General features: G+C 47.7%; 1 protein-coding gene across 7 annotated transcripts in view; it reads left to right on the top strand.

The window, feature by feature from the left end:
• Positions 1 to 21,897, top strand: part of CLEC16A (C-type lectin domain containing 16A) — a 250,398-nt gene that overhangs the window by 199,631 nt on the left and 28,870 nt on the right. The window contains exon 22 of one of the 7 annotated variants that reach the window (XM_064295581.1): positions 1,088 to 21,892. The exons of the other annotated variants lie outside the window; for them this stretch is intronic. Coding sequence (XP_064151651.1) covers positions 1,088 to 1,197 — 110 coding nt within the window. The 3' untranslated portion in view covers positions 1,198 to 21,892. Of the gene's footprint in view, positions 1 to 1,087; positions 21,893 to 21,897 lie in introns of those variants that run through there. 7 annotated transcript variants of the gene reach the window in all.

Raw genomic sequence — 21,897 nt, forward strand, 5'->3', positions numbered from 1 at the left:
CACATTCACCCACCTCAGGCCACTCGTCCTCGAGCACCCTCCCTCCACCCTCGTGGCAGCTGCTGTATTTCCTGCACAGCCCTTACCACTAGCTGGAATGACCTCCTTTATTGTTTACCGTCACTGTCCTCCACTAGAGTGGCAGGCCCTCGGGAGGGGGGCTTTGTCTTGTCCTCGACAGTACCCGGTGCTGAGTCAGCAGGTGCTCAGCAAATATTGATGGCTGGTGGGAGGCGGGTTGGCGATTGGGAGGCTGGGGGTCAAGAGGCGAACGGCTCACTGTCCTATTTCCTGCAGACTGTAAATCCCTCCTGGTAGGGCAGTGGCTGTCTTGCTGCTGCTGGGCCTGGGCCTGGCCCTGGCCTGAGGTGAGGGCAGTACAGGGCACCAAGGGAGAGGCCGACTTCATCCCATCAGAGCTGAGCTCTTGTCTCAGCTTTGGGCAAATGTTTCAATCCCCTGAAAATCGGGGAGTGCCGTGTTTTTCTCAGGTATTAGTTTTATCAAAAGCAAGGAAACCGGCTGTATCAGTCACCTAACCCAGAACACTTAATGGTTCTGTGGAAAGGCAGAGCAGTTCCAAAGCTGGCTTTTTGACAGCTGAGTAACCGAGGAAGAACACAAAGATTACTAGGGTGCTCTGAGTCAGAGCTGACCGTGAAGCCTCTGAGCAACATCCAAAAGAGAAAAGGAAAAGAAGTCGATGTTTGATTCACAGACAATGGTTTTGACTGTTCATCCCCTGGGGGTGGGGAAGCACTAGGTGCTAATGTCATCTCATGGTGGTGTTTCCCAGACACTAATTTTTTAGGCCTGTTATTTTTCTTGTTTCCCATTACAAAACTCCAGCCAATTCTTTCCTTCCAGCTCTCCAAGGCAAAAAATGCCCTTTCTGGAGTCGCACAGAAAGGAGAGCCGAGTCTGCCGGGGTTAACCCTTTCCCAGCCTGTAGCTACCTGGTGAGAGACTGGGGCCTGGGGTCTGGAGCCAGTGAGTTACGGAAACTGGATTCTGATTCTGAGGCCTTTATTTTTTTTTAAGCAAAATTTATTGAGCAGCTAAGCACTTTATGTATTCTTCTCATTAGACCTTCTCAACAACCTCCAGAGGAACAGTTCATCATTCTCCCTTTCCGATGTGAGGAAACGAAGGTTGAAAGGAGTCAGCAAGCCCAGGGTCACTGCAGGTCCCCACTGAGGCTTTGAACTCTGTCTGCCCCGGGGCCAGACCCTAAGCCCCACCACCAGGTTGAACCAACCACCTCTGACTTCCCGACTGAGCTCTGACACATCCAAAGTGAACTTTTCTTTTGAAGAGTTTAGAAATAAAGACTCTGGAAGTAAAGGCCTAAACCACGACCTCCCAGGGCCTCACTGGTACTGGGCAAAACCACACTGCGGGTTCCAACTCTATGCATGTTTCAGGCAGAAAGTCAGTTCTGTTTTTGGAAGCAGGGGCTATGGTTTGACCTGAAGACTTAACTGTGCCAGGCACTTTATGTGCACTAATTTTACCCTCTCAACAGCTCTGGAAGCTGGTGTCACTCATCCTGCTTTACAGAAAGGAAACTGGAGGCCCTGGCCAAGGCCACACAGCTCACACGAGAGGGACCGAGATCCGCACTCCACCTTCCCACCTTTGAGTCCATTTGCTTCAAGGCTGGCTCTGGTAGTCACTGAGCTGCTTTACATGTCCGCTCTCTGAGTGTCAGAGGTTGGCGGGATGGACCCTCGTTGGAGGGAGCACACCTGGCCTAGCCTCAGTGTTCCCCAAACCCTTCTTCTGTATCCACACTGGCACACTCCCTGTGCTCCGAGACCTCACCTCCTAATGGATCAACAACAACCTTCTCCCTTGCACATCACTCTCCAGAAAGGCTAGCCATATAGCAGGATGTGAGCTCATTTCAAAGCTCTTCGTCCAAGAGACTGACCTTTACTGATCAATAGGGTAGGAAGTGTGGGGACCAGGCTCCCATTCAGAAGTCAGCCCTCAGCTGAGTCTAAGGGGTCCCCTGCTTGCCAGGCCACTTTTGGGGCTCTCAAAGCAGCTGTGAAGAAAGCCTCACACACAGCCCCAGAGGTACCCACATTCACGGATCAGGGTCGACAAGGTTTTCTCGCTTGGAACACGCCCCAAAAAGACGCTTTACCAATAGACACAATAGCACTTGTTGTCTGAGGAGCCCTCCTCTTGCGAAATACGGACACATAACAGGCAGAGCCAGCTGTCATGCCTCAGTTGAGATTTTCCTGGGAGGTGGAGGCGGGAAGGAAAAATAGTTCCAAAGAATTGAGAATTGCTTCACTTTTGGGGGTCATTACCCCCGTCATGTCCACATACTTTGGACATGTTATCTAGAAGAACCAGTCCCTGGAGAAGGACATCATACTTGGTAACGTAGGAGGTCAGCAGAAAAGAGGAAGACCCTCAACAAGGTGGGTAGACACAGTAGCTGCAACAGTGGACTCAAGCATAGCAACAGTGGTGAGGATGTTGCAGGACTGGGCGGTGTTTTGTTCTGTTGTACATAGGATTGCTTTGAGTTGGAGCTGACTCAGTGGCACCTCACAACAGACTACCCCTCTCAGAGCACTGAAGTGACCATGGGCCCTGAGCCTCTGGTCAGAGTGTATCAGAGCGGGGAGCACGCGCCTTGTGGTCAGAATGTACCAGAGTGGGGAGCACGTACCTGGCCACTTCAGGAAAGAGCTTGTGGAGCCCTGCAGGGATGTGTAAGAAGACACCAAAACCCTACCGTTTGGTCTTGGCTATGCCTAGCATGTTCTGGAGGCTCTAGTGGGCCCATTGTGAGGCAGCCTCAGAGGCAGCGAAGGATGGGTGGGCCTGCACCAGCATCACAGTGCCGGGCAAATGGCACAGCTGCGGAAGCAACTCCTGCTGTTTCTCATTTCCTGACTTCTTAGTGCAGGCCAAGCACATTTATCGTAAAACAATTGGAAAGGATGGAAAAGCACCCAGAAGGGTGCAGTCACTAAATCTCGCCACCCTGAGGTATTCATGAAGTAAAATCTGCTGTCCATCTTTCCCATGGTTCTTTGTGTTCACCTCTTATAGGGCTTCTTTTCCCAGTAGTAGAGCCTGCCCAGGAGCAAGTCAGCAGAGTGAGGTGGCTGAGCATAATCCCTGGAGCCAGGCGTCTGGGTTCCGGTCCCAACCTCACCTTGTTCTGGTGTACTGCCTTGTGCCAGCTGCTTTCCTCTCTGGGCCTCAATTTATCCGTATTAAAAACAGGAATGATAATGTCACCTGCCTCATCAGGTTACTGTGAGCATTTGTTGTTGTGGAATTGCCTTTAATTCGTGGTGATCTTACATATAACAGAATGAAATATTGCCTGGTCCTGTGCCGTTTTCACAATCGTTGGTGTGTTTGAGTCCATTGTTGTGGCATTTTGTCAGTCCTTCTTATCGAGGGTTTCCCTCATTGTTGCTGACCCTCTGCTTAACCAAACATGGTGTCCTTTTCTAGTGATTGGTCTTTCCTGATGTCATGTCCAAAGTAAGTGAACCAAAACCTTGCCATCCTTGCTTCTAAGGAACATTTTAGTTGTATTTCTTCTAAGACTAATTTGTTTGTTCTTCTGGCAGTCCACAGTACATTCATTATTGTTCATCAGGATCACAATTTGAATGCCTCGATTCTTCTGTTTTCCTTTCTCAGAGTCTACTTTCTGTGTGTACATGAAGTGATTGAAAAGACTATGGCTTGGGTCAGGCATATCTTAGTCATTAAAGTGACATCTTTTTATAACTTTAAAGAGGTCTTTTGTAGCAGATTTGCCCAGTACAATACATAATTTGATTTCTTGACTGCTGCTTCCATGGACATTAATTATTGATCCAAATAGAGTGAAACTGTTGACAAATTGAATTTTTCCTCCATTTATCATCATGATGTTTATCGGTCCAGTTGTGAGGATTTTTGTTTTCTTCGTGTTCAGGCATAATCCAGACTGAAGGCTGTAGTCTTTGATTTTCTTCAGTAAGTGCTTCAAGTCATCTTCATTTTCGGCAAACAAAGTTCTTTCATCCGCATATCGCCGGTTGTTAATGAGTCTTCCTCCAATCCTGATGCCGTGTCCTTCTTCATATAGTACAGCTTCATGGATTATTTGTTCAGCATACATATTGAATAAGTAAGATGAGAGGATACAACCCTGCCGCATACCTTTTCCAATTTTAAACCACACAGAATCCCTCTTGTTCTATTCGAGCAAGTGCCTCTTGATCCATGTTCAGGTTCCACATGAACACAAGTAAATGTTCTAGAACTCCCATTCTTCATAATGTTGATCCATATTTGAGTATAAAATGAGTTCACTCATGTGAAATGCCTACAACAATGCCTGGTACATATAAAGTATTCAATAAAGGTCAGCTGCTCCCAGCATTATTATTTTTGTTATTAGTTAGGAGCTAACCCTTGGGGCCTCAAAATAACAGGTTCACTTTTATATACATTCAATCAGTTCGCACCAAAAAACTGATAATCCAATAGTCCCTTCTGCTGCAGATACCAAAGACATTTGCAGTTGTATAAATTTGCTCTTTTCAGAAGTGCTTCCATTAGCTACCAATACAACCCTGGTGTGGTAGGCTAGGCAGACATTTCCTCCTTCTGCAGAAGCAGCCATGAGCAATCAGGTTGTGTGGTTTGTCTGAGGCCCCCCAGTTCGTAGAGCCAGAGCTAGGGCCAGGGAAGAACTAAAATTCGTCTCCTGCAGCCCCCAACCCAGCACACATCTCCTCCTGGTGATAGTAGTTGTGGCACTGCTTGAGCCAGGCCACTCCCACAGAACCTCAGGGCAGCTCTGGGAAGCAGGTGCCCCTGCTCAGTCTACAAATCAGGACGCCCTAGCTCCAAGGACAGCCACATCCTCCCCGCATCACACTGTTCCAAGTCCAGGCTGCGCTCGAACCACGTTGTCTCCTTCCCATCAAGGAACCACAGTGTCTTCAGGTCTGAAGATTACCCAGTGGTAGGGTACCTGGTGGAGTTGGTTGTGCCTTGGGAGTCCCATGCCCCATTGCAGTAGGGTCCTTCCGTTATGTGAGCCCAGAGCGTGGAAACCAGCCAACAACATGACTGTCCTCTGTGGGTACAAGTCTCTGCATCTAAGAGAGAGCCCATCAGATCATTTCAAGAAGCTTTGTGAGCTGTTTCCCTGTTGATGCTTTTTTTGTTTCTGAGTCATTGTTTTATCAACTCTTAAGTCCTCAGTAGCAGACAAGTGATAGCAAATGCCATGGATCAAAGGCTCATTTACAGGAGAAAACCAAGAAACTGACAACATTCTAGCCGTTAATTTATCTGTGAATTGAGAAAAGACCACCTTGATTTTATTTTTGCCTTAGAATATCTCTGACTAGCTCAAGGAACCCAGGGTTCCCCCTGGGACAGGATTTGAGAACCACTTTCCAGGAGCTTTCCAAGAGCTAGTCATAGTGCCCGCCTTGGACTCCAAGAGATCGAGATGGCCAAGTAAAGTGGCATTGCTGAGGATGTATACGGCCTGAAAGGAGAGTTAGTTGATTCATGAGGGCCACTAGGAATGAGAAGAACCAAATCAGAAGATACGATGGGACAAAATAATTGTGCTGACTCTTCACAGAGAGGCATAAGCCGTAGGGTCCTCCGCACAACCCTTTCCTTTATGCCTTGAGCTGGCCCTTCCAGGCATGTCAGCTGTGGAGGCTGGGATAGAGGACCGCTGTGTGAGATGGTCTAGAAGGAAGGGGCAGAGGGTGGCTGGCGTTTTTAAAAGGAACTTTAAAAATTCCGAGAAAGTTATATGACAGATGTACTAACCAGGGTCAGAAAAGGGAGGTTTATTCAGGAAGTACTTACTAAAGCTTTTGTGAATCATATGAATGCAGTGCCACGTGCTGGGCATGCAGAGGTGGACTGGATGGGGACAGGCCAAGATAACCAGGAGGCAGGCACAGGGAGCAATTCAGGGGGCTTTGGCATCCCATCCAGAGGGCACAGCGGTGTGAAGGCATGAGGGAGCAGGGCTGAGGGGAGGGGAGTGAGGAGAGACAGGCTGGAGAGCCAGGCGGGTTCAGATGTGAAGAGCCACGTAGGCCTCCTGGAGGAGGCAGCCCAAAGTAGGCACTATAATTAGGTCTTGGAAAATGATAAAGTGGTTCTCAAACCCTGTTCCAGAGTGAATCCTGGGCTCCTTGAGTCAGAGATATTCTAAGGCAAAAATCAAACAAAGGTGGCCTCTTCTCAATTCACAAATAATCCCAAAGTACCAGGAAGCCATGGAAGGTCCTAAAGCAAGGAATGAGGACTCAAGGGACATGGGTGGCAGGATGGATAGGCTAGAATCGGGAAGGGCCGGCAGAGCAGAGGTCAGGGGAGGGGGGAGCGCACAGGACAGACGCAGGCATACTCGGCCCTCACTGTGCCCTCACCACCTGGACAGCACAGGACGAGGCGCCATCTAATGAATAAGTGGGGGAGGCTAGAGATGTGCCATCCCATCATGGTGGGGTGGGGTCTGGCTCTGAAGTCGGTCTCTGCTCTGCACCGTCACCTCATGGGCCACCCATAGGTTCCCGGAGAGGCAATAAGGACCAAGATGCCAGCTGGGGTGGAAGGCTTTCCCGATGGACGGTTCACGCCGTACTTAAAAGGCCCCTCTGTAGAGGCAGCCCCCTCTTTACCTTGGCATGTACCCTTCTATGCCTTTCTCTGATCAGTTACTTGTTGTATTTGTACTATAGTATTATGCAACCTTTTTTTTTTTTTTTTTAATTAACTGACTACTACTTTCACTCAACAGTCTCTCGGAGATTTTTGTCATTTGAGTTCATAAGCAGAGTAATCCATCATCTGGGCCAACCACTGTTTATTTAGCCAGGCCCCTACTGACGGATGTTCTGTGTGTGGCCAATTCTTTGTCCTTAATAAATAGCAAGCACCTCCGAGCCTTTATGCAAGGGTTTCCATAGGGTAAGTAACCATGACATGAATCCTAAGAGGATCTGGTGACCAGTGAAGTATGTAGGAAGAGGCAGTAGGAAAGCACAAGACTAGGCAAGATATCAGTGAGCCTCAGTTTCTCTCTGAATGGTCTCTGTGCATTTAGCTAGCGAGGGCATTTTGATGATCCTGACTTCTGACCCAGAAAAATCCTTGCAGCTTACTGATATCCTTCTGGTCCAGGAGGCTGTGATGACAAGAAAGATCCCCAGGAGCTGGGGGCTGGCCCACCCATGGTCTGACTTGTCATCCCAGTGTCAGAGCCACTATGTCAGAGCCGCCACTCGATTCTGCTCCTGCCTCCTGGCACCTCTGCTTTTGGAGATCCCTTTCTCTCTGTACCAGCATACTAGAAATACGGTACAGCTTCCTGGATTTGTGGCTGTCCCACCATGACATTTTGTATAAACGTGCTTCTCTCTAATAATACATACCTCTTTTTTTTTTTTTCTTTTAACATCTCAAATCCCCGAAGGCGTGAGAGTCAATATCTGAGTGTGACAGGACTGGCTGTTTTGTGGCATCTATTCAGACTTCAAAAGCTGACTTCCTTAAGCCCCAAGTCATCACAAAAACATCTTCCAGAGCACCTGGATTGGGGGTGATCAGTTGTTTACTCTGTCTCCACTGCTCCCTGCTGTGGGCACAAGTGGTTGAAAGCCGCCTCCCTTGGTTTCCATGTTGAACATGAGAAATTCATAGCATGACTCTGGGAGTCGATGCTTCTTTGCAGTCATTCCTCCACGACATTTGTTACTTGCCGAAAGCTCGGTATACGTGATGCATTTCTAGCATTGCAGGGTTTTTGTAAGCACCCAGCATAAGGTTCCAAACCAAAAAACCAAACCCATTGCCATCAAGTTGATTCAGATTTATGGCAACCCCATGTGTGACAGAGTAGATCTGAGCTCCATAGGGTTTTCTTGGCTGTAATCTTTGCAGAAGCAGATTGCCAGGCCTTTCTTTTGTGGCACCGCTGGGTGGATTGAAACCACCAACCTTTGGGTTAGTAGTTGAGAACAAACCATTTGTGTCACCCAGGGATCTAAGCATAAGGTTAAGTCCCATTTACTGAATCCCAGCTATGTGCTAAATACTAAGCTAGTTAGTTGCTTTGCATAAAATAAGGAAATAAATTTGTGAAAACTGTAGGGTTAACGATTTTTGCATCTGAGGCAAGCAAGACTCGAAAAGCACAGCTACTTGCCTGGAGTCCCAGAACTGGTAACCAGGGAGAGAGCCTGCCTTCAGACTCTGCTCTACCAACTGCACAGGCCTGCCTTCCTCTAATGGTTCTTGGGAAAAACGTTACCTCCTGCCCACAGACCTTCCCTTTCCTGCTAAATTCATCTGAAGGCTCTGTGGAGCTTCTGGTGGGAAGCCACCCTTTGTTGTGGCTTCCCGAGCCTTGCTTTCTTGACAGGCCCACAGTCAGGCCTCTCAGCACGCTTGGTTTCCGTGCACACTTGGCCTCCAGGACCAAACACGTCCTTGTAAGCTGCAGGGCAGCCAGGGGTCAGGAAGAGTTGATGTTAATAAAAGGAGCCTTCCCCAAAAACTGCCACCCCAGCCCTTAGTAACCTAGAGAGTGCTCTGAAACAGTTGACATTTATAAAATCTTAAGAGTTTTGGAAAAATGTGTTTTTTGCCAGATTTCCAGGCTGATGCCAGAGGGAAATGCGCACCAGCTCAGAGCAGCATTCTGGGGTCTTGAAACAGTACCCAGGCCTGGGGGCCCATGACCCACACACCGTCCTATCTCCCTGACCTCTTCACCCCAAGCCCATCCAGTAGCAACTTCTCTCACCACTGAGTCTAGCAGAGGGACCCTTCATGGCGTCCCAGCACAAGACGCTCACAGGAAGCTGCCAGACCTGAGCCGTTTTAAAAGCTACTGTCATTTTAGCACCTACTGTGTGCCAGGTATATGTCATAGTGCTATTTCAACCATGCCACAACTCTGCCAGTGACATGCAATAAAGAGATGGGGACACAGACCCCGGAGCCAGACCATCAGGGTTCAAGTCCCCACTTGACCATGGAGCTGTGTGATGTTGAGAAGTTCTTTAAAGCCCCTGAGCCTCAGTTTCCTCTTCTATAAAATGGGGCTAGTGATGGGGCCCACCCCATGTGTTGTGGTGAGGGCTGAACACCTGGAAAGCCTCTTAGAGCCAAGCCAGCACTCTGTTGGTGTATACCAGCCATCATAATGCCATATTACCATTAGCAATGAGCACCATTACCAATGCTCAAGGGGCAAAGCAGCCTGCCTAGTAGGACAGCTCGCCCGGCTCCTCCAGGCCACTCGTCAGGTGCTGTGCTCACAAATATTCTAGCAGGTGTTCTCGGGCTCTGCCACCATGTGACTGGCACCAGGCAAGAGGACTTCTAGGCACCTGTTCAACTGAAGTTGTCACCAGAGAAGGTGCCCTCTGGAGCTTCATCATGTGTTCAGCCAGTGCATACTGAGCACTTCTTGGGGGCATCCCCATGTAGGCCCTAGTGCAGCTATCAGCCTACATGGAGGAGGCAGGCATGTAAACAGGACAGCTGCTATGCAGGAGATAATGGGGCCGGGGGTCCCTGGCAGGGTGCATTTCGCAGAGGGTCCATGTAGCCAGAACAGAGGGAGGGAGGGGCACAGGGCAGGAGAGAAGGCCACTGAGATGGGCAAGGCCAGACCAAGGGGGCCAGGAAGGCCACAGGGTTGTGGCTTTCATCCTAAGGGCTCTGACGGACTTTAAGCAGGGGGCATGGCTTGAGCTGAGTTCACTGAATAATGAGAGAGGACTGGATTGGAGACAGCCACACAGGGCCATTTGGGCCCCCCAAAAGCCGAGGGCAGCTGGACAGAGTAGGGATGGTGACATGGTCAGCGATGGGCTTGAGTCTGATCCTGCCTGGCATTGGCAGATCTGCTCTAAGGATGGCACTGACTCCATACATTCCACGGCACTTCCCCATTCATGGTTTCAGTCACCCCATGAAGGGAGTGTGCTCACCCCCCTCTGACAGAGGGAAACCAAGGCTGGAGAGTTGAGGTGACAGGGTCAGGTCACAGAAGGAAGAGACAGTGTGCTTTGCTCTTTGCCCACTGAGCATTCCTCAGGTCGAAATGTCTCAACAGCTAGGGTTCCTCCAAAGGGGAGTGTGTGTGGATGTTCACTGTACTGCCAGTACCATGTTGAGTGTCTTCCCACCCAAACCCGAAGAAGGAGACACTCTTGCTATCTGCACTTATCAGGGAGAAGGCCCGAGGCCCAGAGAGGTTAAGTAACTTGCCCTACGTCACACAGTGGTAAGCAGTGCAGCTGAAACCCATAGTCTGACACCACAGTCTACTCAGCCCGGTGTTCAGAGATCCTCCTCGGGGCTAGGACCTGAAGAAATTCTTGGCCTCACCCTCGGGAGAGCTGAGACACCATGATCTCAACCACACACACACACCTCCACATGTGGTTCCTGAGCCCCTGCCTTCACCGGCAGACCAGAGAGGGTTTTCTGTGCATGCCTGTCAGAACCAAACCAAAAACTAAACCCAGTGCCTTTGAGTCGATTCCGACTCATAGTGACCCTATAGGACAGAGTAGAACTGCCCCATAGAGTTTCCAAGGAGCGCTTGGTGAATTTGAACTGCCGACTCTTTGGTTCACAGCCGTAGCACTTAACCACTACGCCACCAGGGTTTCCATGCCTATAAGAAGTACTGATAAATCAGGTCCCAGATGCTCGTGCTTGGCCAGCAGCACTTTGAAACCTAGGAGGCTATGACTCTGCCCTTTGAGATCCAGGAGAGCATGGCCCCACCCTTTGAAACTGAGAAGGCCCTGCTTCCCATGCTCCTTCTAACAATTCTGCTGATCTCTGAGCTTCTCCAGGGATGGGCCTTTTCTTTTCTTGGAGGACAACAGATGGATAACAGATGTAGCTCCTTCAGCCTGTTTTCTGCCTGTAGAATTCCAAGAGGCAGACAGCATTCTTTCCTTTCATTCTTTCTTTCCCCTTCAGTGTAAGCTGATGGATTTTCTGCTGTGGTAGTTGGTTAGATCCATCACAGGCTTAATCTCTTTAACAAAAGGTTGCGAAGCCCTGTCCTTGGTGAACATTCTAGGACACGTGTCCTTAGTTTGTGCAACAGAATTTTCCAAATCTTTAAGTTCTGTTTTCATTTTTCAGTCCATCTCTTTCCTCTCACATTTTACTATAAGCAGCAAGGGGAAATCATCCAGCCCCTTTAGGATCTTGCTTAGAAATCTTACCAGCCAGTTACCCAAGTTCATCACTTACGAGTTCTACCTTCCATCAAACATTTGAACGTAATTGGCAAGTTCTTTGCCACTACATGAAAAGCATCACCTTTCCTCCATTGTCCAGTCACATGTTCATCATTTCCTTTTAAAAGTCACCAGAAGCACCTTTAACATCCACATTTCTAGCGACATTCTGTTGGCTGGTGTCATATGTATTCTCAAAAACGATGGATACTTTCTCCATAGCTCTCCTCACTTCCTTCTGAGCCCTCATCAGAATTGCCTTTGACATCCATAATTCTACCAACAGTCTCTTCAAGGCAATCTAGGCTTTTACTGTTAAAAAAAACCATTGCCGTCAAGTTGATTGCAACTCATTGCGACCCCTTATAGGACAGAGTAGAACCGCACCATAGAGTTTCCAAGGACCGCATGGTGGATTTGAACTGCCGACCTTTTGGTTAGCAGCCGTAGCACTTAACCACTACACCATCAGGGTTTTCAGGCTTTTACTATTAGACACCTTAAAACTCTTCCAGCTTCTACCCATTACCCAATTCCAAAACCACTTCTATATTTTAGGTATCTATTTGTTAGAGCAGCACCCCGCTTTTACGGTTGCAAATTCTGTCGTAGTTATCTAGTGCTGCTATAACAATATCACAAGTGAATGGCTTTAACAAACAAGTTTATTTTCTCACTGTTTAGGAGGCTACCCAGAAACCCAGTGCCATCGAGTCGATTCCGACTCATAGCGACCCTATAGGACGGGGTGGAATTGCCCCATAGAGTTTCCAAGGAGTGCCTGGCAGATTCAAACTGCCGACCCTTTGGTTAGCAGCTGTAGCACTTAACCACTATGCCACCAGGGTTTCCATTAGGAGGCTAGAAGTCCGAATTCAGTGTGCTGACTCTAGGGGAAGCCCTTCTCCCTCTCAGCTCTGGAGGAAGGTCCTTGTCTCTTCTGAGCTTCTGCTCCTAGTCAAGCCTCATGTGGCTTGGGGCATCTCTTTCCCCATCCCTGCTAGCTTGTTTAATCTCTTTTATATCTCAATAGTGATTGACTGAAAATACACCCTACATTAATCCTGCCTCATTAACATAACGAAGAACCCATTCCCAAATGGGATTATAAACACAGGTATAGAAGTTAGGATTTACACTAGGTATTTTGGGGAGACATAATTCAATCCATAACAGCCAGGTTGTAGGCTCATCTGGCATTTGGCATAGTTAGGGGTAAATGGGTTTGCAATTCCTTGTTAGGAGTTATAATCAAAACTAGGCATAAGAGCAAAGATAATGTTCTAAAGTTAATTGTGATGGTTGCACAAGTCCGTGAAAGTACTATAAACCCATGAATCGTTGCACTTTAAGTGGGTGAATTGTACAGTATGTGAAGTCTATCTCAATAAAGCTATTGTATTTTTTAAAAACTAGTTCTAAACTAGTCAGGCTCACAAAGCTGTCATCTCTTTCTGAAGACCAGATTATCTGATTTGTGTCCCATTTTTGATTATAAAATAGCCAGATTTATGCAACGTTTTCCTTAAAGCGGTCCAAATAGGAAAAGGAAAAATTGGAACCAGCAGCACATTCCGGGTTAATTTGGAAACCTCGATGCGATCCAGACTCACCTGGCGCTCTTCCTCATCCCCAGAACTTATCTTTTTTCCATTTCTTTTTGACTTTGAAAAACAAAAGTCTGTTCTTACGGGTAAAATAGGCTCCTGTTCCCTTTTCTTTCCTGTAAATTATGAGATAAGTTTGCATTTTGTACCTTTCCAGAAGTCTCTGTTAATTGTGGTCTGACCTCAGCGTCAAGACTTGTGGGAAAGAACAGAGATATTAGAATCACTGCTGTGAGCTTTTGCTGCAAACCCCTGAAGTGCAGTGAGCAGCCTGTGCTGTGGATTTGAGACAGAAGACAGGTGAGCAGCACCTACTTGTTGCTCCGGAAGTTACCTCCTGGTTCTGGTAGATGCTATGCTAGAAGCTTTGTCCAGCTCACTCCAGTGACTTTTTAAAAACTATGGTCCCAAATGTTCCATGTTATTTCTTGGAGATAATTAGGGCTAGTTGTGCTCCTGTTTTCATGTGGCAGAAACTGGTGAAGTGCTTCGGGAACAAATGCTCAGGCACCTCGCTTGTACTAAAAAACCAAAAAACACCACCGTTGCCATCAAGTCACTTCCAACTAATAGCAACCCTACATGAGCTTGAACTACAAATTAATACAGAATAGAACTGTGCTCCATAGAATTTTCTTGGCTGTAATTTTTATGGAAGCAGATTTGCAGACCTGTCTTCCGTGGCACACTAGGTAGGTTCACACTGCCAACCTTTATGTTAGCAGACAAGTACAAACCACTTGTGCCACCCAGAGACCTTCTGATAATACCAGCCTCCATTTATTGAGCAGTTACTGCATACTACCACATACCGCATACTACATACCAGCCACTGTGCTAAGAACAGTTGCATATATTCTTCTCACTTAATTTTCACAACAATGAATGAGGTAGGGATTATTTTCCTCATATTACCAGTACCATTTGCCATCGAATTGACTCCAGCTCGTAGCAACCCCATGTGTGTCCAAGTAGAACTGTTCTCCATAGAGTTTTCAATGGCAGATTTTTTGGAAGTAGATCACCAGGCTTTTCTTCCAAGGCACCTCTGGGTGGACTTGAACCTTCAACTTTTTGGTTAGCAGCCAATGTGTTAACTATTTGCATCACCCAGGGAAACCAAAGCTTAGAGCTACTGTCCCCATTACACAGCCAGTAAGCACAGGACTATGATTCAAACCCATGTCTGTTTGCCGACAAAGCCCATGCCTGTAACTTGTGTGTGTGTGTGTGCGCGTGTGTGTGTATGTGTGTTTAAGGTGAGAATTTACAGAGCAAATTAGGTTCCCACACAAATTATTCAGTGATATTGGTTACATTTTTCCCAGTGTGTCACCGTTTTCATTCCTCCCATTCTGGTTGTACCATTTCCAGTTCTCTAGTGCTCCTGCCCCTTACCTTCTCATCTTTGCTTTAGAGTAATTTTTTACCATAGATGATTTTCTTTAAAGAAGCTCATTACTCATGGGTGATAGTCTATTTTATGAGCCAATCTGTTGTCTAGCTAAAAGGTGACCTCAAAGGATAATTTCCGTTTAGGGTTTAAAGAGTAACTTAGGACGATAGTCTCAGGAAGTCCTCTAGTCTCAACCTGTCCAGTAAGCCTGGGCTTTTTAAGAATCTGAGCTCTGTTCCACATTTTTCTCCTGTTCTGTAAGGATGCATCTAACATGGCCCTGATCAGAACAGTCAGTAGTGCCCTGAACTCTTTGTTGTACCACTACTACTTACTTATCCCCAGCGTTGAGACTCCCTGACCAGTGCTCAGTGCTCCCTGTCTCCCACCTGGAGGATGGCAGTGCAAGCACAACGTCCTCAGAGGACTGGGAACCGCTCAGAGAATGAGGACACTTTCGGCACCTTTCCCTGCGCGCGACAATGTTCCAAAATGCCTTCCCTTTTGTGGTGGGTGATGCACCTTCAGCACAGCCCAGAGTGGCACCACAGAGAAGCTCCGGCACTTCTGTGTGGGAGGCAGGATGTACCTCTGTCCAAAGAAGTGCTGTCATGATTATTTATTAATTGTGAAAGGGAAGGGAAAAAAATAATAATAGGGTTTCCTGGAAAGGGATAAAAGTTCAATATGATAAACTCCCGAAAAGCAATCAAAGGCCAAAGAGGGCAGAAAAATAAAGGACAGAGAGAGTAAGAGAGATGATGAATCAAAGTGGCAAGTGTGTTAGCAGAGGCCACAGGAGGGGCTGTATTTCATTGCTATGGAGGTGAGGACCGGCTCTGCTGAGCCATCAGCGCCATCACACCGGCGGCGGCAGCAGCGAGTCAGGGTGGCGGTGATGGTGGGGACTCGGGGGACTCGGCCCCAGGAGATCTCCAAGGCCCCAGGCCTGGGGATGAGCTGACAATGACAGGAATAGATGGAACCAGCTGACTCTATTGCTATTACTGCAAACCCATTGTATTAATTTTATATGCATTAATACATGGAGGTAAAAAATTATAAATGAAAACTGTAAAGCTACAGGAAGAAGAATGCCCACAATGACGGTCCTACCACCCCAGAAACAAGCATCGTTAATATTTCAGTTTACTTCCCATCTGTGTATGTATCTCTCTCCCCTCCCCTGCGCTTCCCACCTCTCTCCTCCCACCACCCTCCTCCTCTTTACCTCCTCCTTTTCCTCTCCTTTTTATTATTTTGCTTAATTTTTAGGTACCAAAGAAATATGTGAGTTTCTTCTTCCTTTAAAAAAAATTATAAATGAGGCCAAAGTCCCCTTTGACCACTCCCCTCCAGCCCCTTGCCAGAGGTAACCACAGTTATCAGGGGGCTTATCTCTCTCCAGACCCTTTTCTGTACAGTTGTATTCCATGTGTACCCATGGACAGGTCCACAGCCCCTAATCTTCAATTCTGAAACCCAGACAGCTCTGGAAACCAAAAGATTTCTTCCAAACTCATTTGGTGGCAGAATCTGCCCTTGAACTATTTGTGGGCTGTTGAGAGGGGTTGTCAGTGCCACTTGCAGCGAATATGCAAGCACCTTTCCTGCAGAAACTTCCCGTGTTTGGTTTTAGCTGCTCAGGACCTAGCGGAGGATGTGACAATGTATACATTCCACAGAACCTTTTTAATGCCTGAAGATTCAAATTCCAGAACACATCTGCCCCCAAGGGTTTAGGATAAGGAATATGAATCTGTCTTGTTTTGTGGATCGGGCCGTCTTTATCTTTTTTAATCTAAACAGAATCATAATTCTGTGTAGCATTCTGCAGCTTGATTTTTTCCAGTCACCCATGGGGACCAGAGCTCTCCGTGTGTTAGCATTGCAGATTTTGCACATTCCTTTTCGGGGCTGCATCTACTCCCCGGTAGGCATACTGACATTTCTTTGGCTGAGCATTTCGGTGGATTCCAGGCTTCACTGTCATGGGCGGAGATGCAGAGGGCATCCTCAAATGTGCCACCCTGGGCTTCGTGCAGCCCTTTCTCCTGGAAGTTCCAGGAGCAGAACAGCAGGGCCACGGGGTTTGTTTTTAACAACGTTGTCATCGCGTCATACGCTTCTCCTTGTGCTACAGCGTGCCTCTTCATAAACTCCATTGTTGAGGGCTACCTAATAGTCCACTGTCTGGATTAGCCAAAATTTACCTAGGCGGTATCTCACATTGGCCATTTAGATGGTTTCTGTGACATCATGAATAGCCCAGTGCTGAACACTTTTATACAGAAATCTTGGTGTTTCCAATTATTCCTTTAGATTGGATTCCTTTAGGGTCAAAGGTAGCGTCCCTATTTAAGGCTCTTGATAGCATCTTGCCAAGTTGCTTTCCGGAAAGCAGAGCGGGAACGCCCACCTGGCCATGCCCAGACCCAGCATTTCACCCAAAAGGGTCTCCCTTCAGAGATGCAAGCTAGCATGGTGCTTCAGGGCAAAGCCATCTTTCCGTGCGTGTGCGCCCGTATGCTGTTCACATGGGCACATGCATCTTTTCTGTCTTATTTCTATTTTATATCATATTCTTGCCAAAGACAGAGAGTACACAAGTTAACAGCACAGTAGAAACCATAGCTTACAATGTCTGTTTAGGGCATGTTCCCTTGCAACCGCATATAAGGATAAAGATTTCAGAAATACGGGCTCTCTGGACATGAGGCATTAAATCAATCAGTGAAATTTCACTCTCAGGGCAGCTTGCCAAGTGAGACCGAGAGAGAAGTAAGTTCTCTGATTCAGTGGAGTCCGTAAAGCCCACGGTAGCCTCCATCATCCCCCTGCTTCGGGAGGCAATCAAATAATGAGCACTCAGCTGCTCCAGGGAGGGGTCCTCAAGGGCAGCTCAATGCCAGCTGACCTGATGGCTTTTGGGGGGAAATTGTGAGAGCTAGGGGCAGATAAATACCCCGGGAAGCTGGAGCTTAACTATGGGAACTTCAGAGAACTGGAGGCTTTGTATGCATGATGAACAAAGGGACAGGGCTGGGTGCTTGAGTAATCCAGCATTGGAAGGCAGACGCCTAACTCAGCAAGGAGTGGGCCAGCGCTGCCCGCCAGCTTAGTGCAACGACCAGAGAGCAGGATGCAGGGAAGGCTAAATTTAGCCCACGTTTCAGGGGAAAACATCGATCTCAAATGTAGTGCTGTCTTTTAAAGGAAAGTGGAAGCTGTAGGCCAGTCATTTGGGACAATTTCACTTGAACAGATAAAAGCCCAGGAAAAATGAATGATTGTAACCCGCTTGTCCTGCTAGAAATCTAGAGAATCTTCGTTTTGGCAGGAGGGTTATTGGTTTCTGCATGGGCATGATGGATGGTCCATTCCCCCTTCCTTGTTTGTTCCCAAGAAAAGGTGCTGCCCTGTTTTCTGGAAAGATTGGAGATTTATGTTTCCAGTCGCAAATGTTCATCTTCACAGGAGCGACACCCAGTCCAGGCCTCGGTGTTTGCTTGGCTGTTGGCCGGTTTCTGTCATCTGATGTGTTCCATGTGTCCCGAGCAGAGGCACCACCAGTCCCTCTCCCAGTTGTTGGTAGCTGAGCACAAGGCATCTGGTGGCTGTGGACAGTTTTTTGAACCAGGCACTTCCAGCATGCGTGCACACAGCCTCTCGGGCGTTGTTTCCCCTGCCCAAAGCCAAGGGACCCACACACAGTCCCTCACAATAGCCTTCTGGCCTGTGACACTGCAGCAGCCTCACTTGTCTGTGGCAACAGTATCTTTCCTGTGGCCTCCCTCTGACACTGCTGTCTTGTCTGGGAGGGGAAGAAAGTCCAGCCTGTCAATATTTGGGGTACTAATTACCTGCATTCAGATATCAGGGGTCACAGGAAGGCCGAGACATTTCCAGGAATTCTTGTCTCTAAAATGTGGGGCTGACCATAAAGAAGTTCCAGAAAGGATGTGAAAGAAAGAAGCCCAAACCTCAACCCCACCCCATGCTCCAGCCCTGAGCACTGTCCATTGTGTCTTGGGTTCTTGGGAAGAAATGAAGTCAACACACACGGTGGTACGGGTCCAAGTTAATAATAAATGTGGAGGAAGGAGAGAGGATGTTCAATATTTAAACATTTCAGAGCGCTGAGTTTGTTTTGCCAGTTACTGCCCTCTGCCTGCTTCCCGGATGGATTCTATAAACCTGAGCCTTTTCTCCCTAACACTGCCGCTGGCATCTGACGTCAGTAATTTTCACAAAGGGGAAACGGTTCCTTTTCTAGGCAGCCCCAAACTGGCAGGGTTTCTTCTTGTTTCTGTTACCTTTCTTAAAGGAAGGAAGAGCAACAATGTGGAAACTAAAGTCTTTATGAATCTTGGAGCACTCGAAAGGAGTTTCTAAGCTTTGGGGTCATGTCTACAGTTGTCTTCATTTCCCGTGTTGGCTTCTCCTAGAGCTTTCTTGTATTTTACTATAAATTTTGTGCTCTGCTTCTTACCTGTAACAGAAAAAGAGCCTTAACAATGAGACGCCCTGGCCACGTTTAGGAAATGTCTATCCAAGTATACATACTAGATAGGTTCCTTAAAAGTTGGCCTATAATGCTGAATTCTGTGAATCAATTCCTTTTTTCTTCTTGACACACGTTATATAAAAGGAAAAGCATTCCTTTGAGGGGAGGAAAAAGCATTTGGCCCCAAGACGTAATAAAATCATGCCTAAGGATGCAGCAAACTTTAAGTCTTGTAGTTAAAGGAAATCAATACTTTTATGATGAAATATTAATAATACTAAAAAAAAAAGTCAAAACTACAAATGCAGAATAGCCTGGGTGATTTTCACATTGAATGCGTTAGCTTAGCATTTGCAAGGAAACACAAAAGGAAGGCAGATCAAACTGTAGCCCAGCTGAGAAGGCCCTCAACCCTTCATAAGCCCCTTTTTTCATGGGTTTTCCATGAATACACACACCTCTCCCTAAATGCCCGGATGTGTTTCCAAGCATTTTGTTGAAGATGCTGACTTACGGAAATGAAAAGATGAGCCTAAGCTGGAGAGGAGCAAACATGCATGTCCAGACACGCATAGGCTCGCACACGTGCACACACCCACACGTTCAAGCACTTGCATGTGCACACGTGTGCATCCACACTGACAGCAGGGGGCCAGGTCCTGAGGCAAAGAGAAAGGGAGAGCTAGGGAAAGCCACTTCTTTGGACACACAGCCAGCTGTTTTCCTTGGTCCTCATCTTCTGCAGATTGTTCCAGTGAAGATCTGTGAGGGCCATATTCAAACTAGGCTGAGCCACACGCAGCTGCCCTTGTTGTAGTCACCTTGGTTGAATGGTGGCAGGTTCATACAGTTCAACCTAACATATTCAACTCTCTTGCAAAGAAATATTAGCAAATAGAACACAGTTCTGTTTGTGCAATGTGTAACGTATGCACACTGGTGTATGAGAAGCACCAAAGGGGATGGGAAGGAGAATCTCTGCAGATAGGGAGCCTCCTGCCTCTACCACAACCTCAGAGCCCTAGTAGTGAGGGAAGGGACATCATGTGGGTCTTGAACTCAAACATAACAGATAATTCTAAGAATTTTTGTGAAAATATAATAAATCTATTTTCTCATCACTGATTTTATATAGATTCTTTAAGCTTAGGTATTTAAAGTTACTTTAGAAAAGCTCTCTCGTGCCTCTCTTGTTTAACCCCCAAAACATTTAGTCACACTAGCTAAAATGATGAAGATATTTTTGTTGTTTTCTCTAAAAGAGCTGAGCCATTTCTTCTGCCACGTGCCCGTATGTCTAAAGACACTTATAAAAAGGAAAAGCCCATTCGGGCCCAGGTTCTGCACATTGTGCCAGTAAAGTAATCAAAACACCTAGCGCTAGCCAGACACTTAAAACATATTAATTGGTGTCATGCAGTGTGGTGGTGTTCCCCGACTTTACTCACTTAACCAGTGAGGACACCGTTGGCCTGTAGGGTCACAGGCTCCCTCGGGGCCCCACACCCTGGCAAGGTGGTCCACCAGGCATGCCTTGTGCCTGGAGGGGAAACAGCAGCCCCTTCCTTCAGGCCCGGAGTTGAGTGTCTACCCCATGCCAAGGCCTCCCCTTGTAGGGATCAGAAGCGTTTTCAGAGCCCTGTGTGTAACCACCCGACTCGCTGTGCTCGCAGGTCTGCCAGGACAGAAGTTTACAGTCCTATCTGCTTAACGACCTCAGTCATGGGCTGTTAAAAGCCTGTTCTGGCTGATATCTGTTGCGGTGTTCGTGTGGCTCTGCACACACTTCCTGATTCTATCTGACCCACGTAGTTCCAGATAGGATCTCCAGCTCCTTTTGTAGCTGGTGTGTAAGAGAACATCATTGTCTTTCAGGCTGGCCTAGCCCCAATCTGTAAGAGCACACGATGTAAGAGGCTCTGGTGACGCAGCTGGAGGCAGCAGCCCACCACCCCATTCTGGGAAATCAGAGCCCTGGCAGCAGCCAACCACCCCATTTAGTGTCTGTATGCGCCCATATGTCTGAAGACACTTATAAAAAGGGAAAGCCCAACTGGGCCCAGGTTCTAAACATTATAAGTGCCAGTTAAGTAATCAAAACACCTAGTGCTAGCCAAACACTTAGAACATATTAACTTGTTTCATGAGGTGTGGTGGTCTTCCCCCCACGTTACTCACTTAACCAGTAAGGACACTGCTTCAGGGGCACATTAAGTAGTGTCAGTTGCACTACCCCACTGATACACTCACACCTTGCCAACACACAAGAAGCCGCGGCAGGGTGTACCTCTTATGTGGGATACATACCCTGTGGTCTCACGCCGTTCTACCGTAAAGGGATAGAGCAGGGCTGATGAGAAGACAGACTTGTAGGAAGAATCGGGCGATCCTGGGCTAGCAAGACCCTCAGGAGGTCATCCTGTGTAAGCAGGGCCATAGCTGACCCACCCTTCCCCGGGCCACCAGTCCCTAGCCTGGCTCCCATTGGCCCTTGGCAGAAGAGTAGGGGGCTGATGACCTCCTGTGTCTTAACGTGCTCCCTGATCACTGTCTAACCCGACTCCCTCTTGCTGCTTTTCAGCCCTGTCTGCTGCCTCAGTAGAGAGGCAGGCGAGGTGGTCGCTGGCAGGCTTTCTAGTCCCTTTGCTGAGAGACTGTTTTGGAACTCTTTTCTCACTAGTGTACAGACGGTAATGCCATCGGAAGAGGGAAGGGGCTGGGCGAGGCAGGGAACCCGGCCCTTAGGAGTCAAGCCCAAGGCCTGGCAACCTTTGCTTTTAAAAACCCACAGCAGGGCTGTGTCACCATAAGAGAGTCTCAGCCATGTAGCCCATACGGGATCCCGCACGCAGCTGTCCTGGATACGTGTTTGTGTCCAAGGCAGCGAGCATGTCAAGATGCAGCCCTGTTGTAGAATTCTTGATGTTCACAGAACCCAGACACCCCCAGCAGCAATGGGGACCTTCAGACCTTGGATCTCTCCCATGGCTGGCAGCCCACTCAGGCAGGTCTTCACCCAAGAGCCACTTCCCAGGGCACAGTAGGGAGAGGATGGCCAAAGGGAAAGTAAGATACTGAAGACAATTTTTTCTTTTCTGC

The sequence above is a fragment of the Loxodonta africana genome, chromosome 12 (genome assembly GCF_030014295.1).
Source record: "Loxodonta africana isolate mLoxAfr1 chromosome 12, mLoxAfr1.hap2, whole genome shotgun sequence".
Taxonomy (NCBI): Eukaryota; Metazoa; Chordata; class Mammalia; order Proboscidea; family Elephantidae; genus Loxodonta; species Loxodonta africana.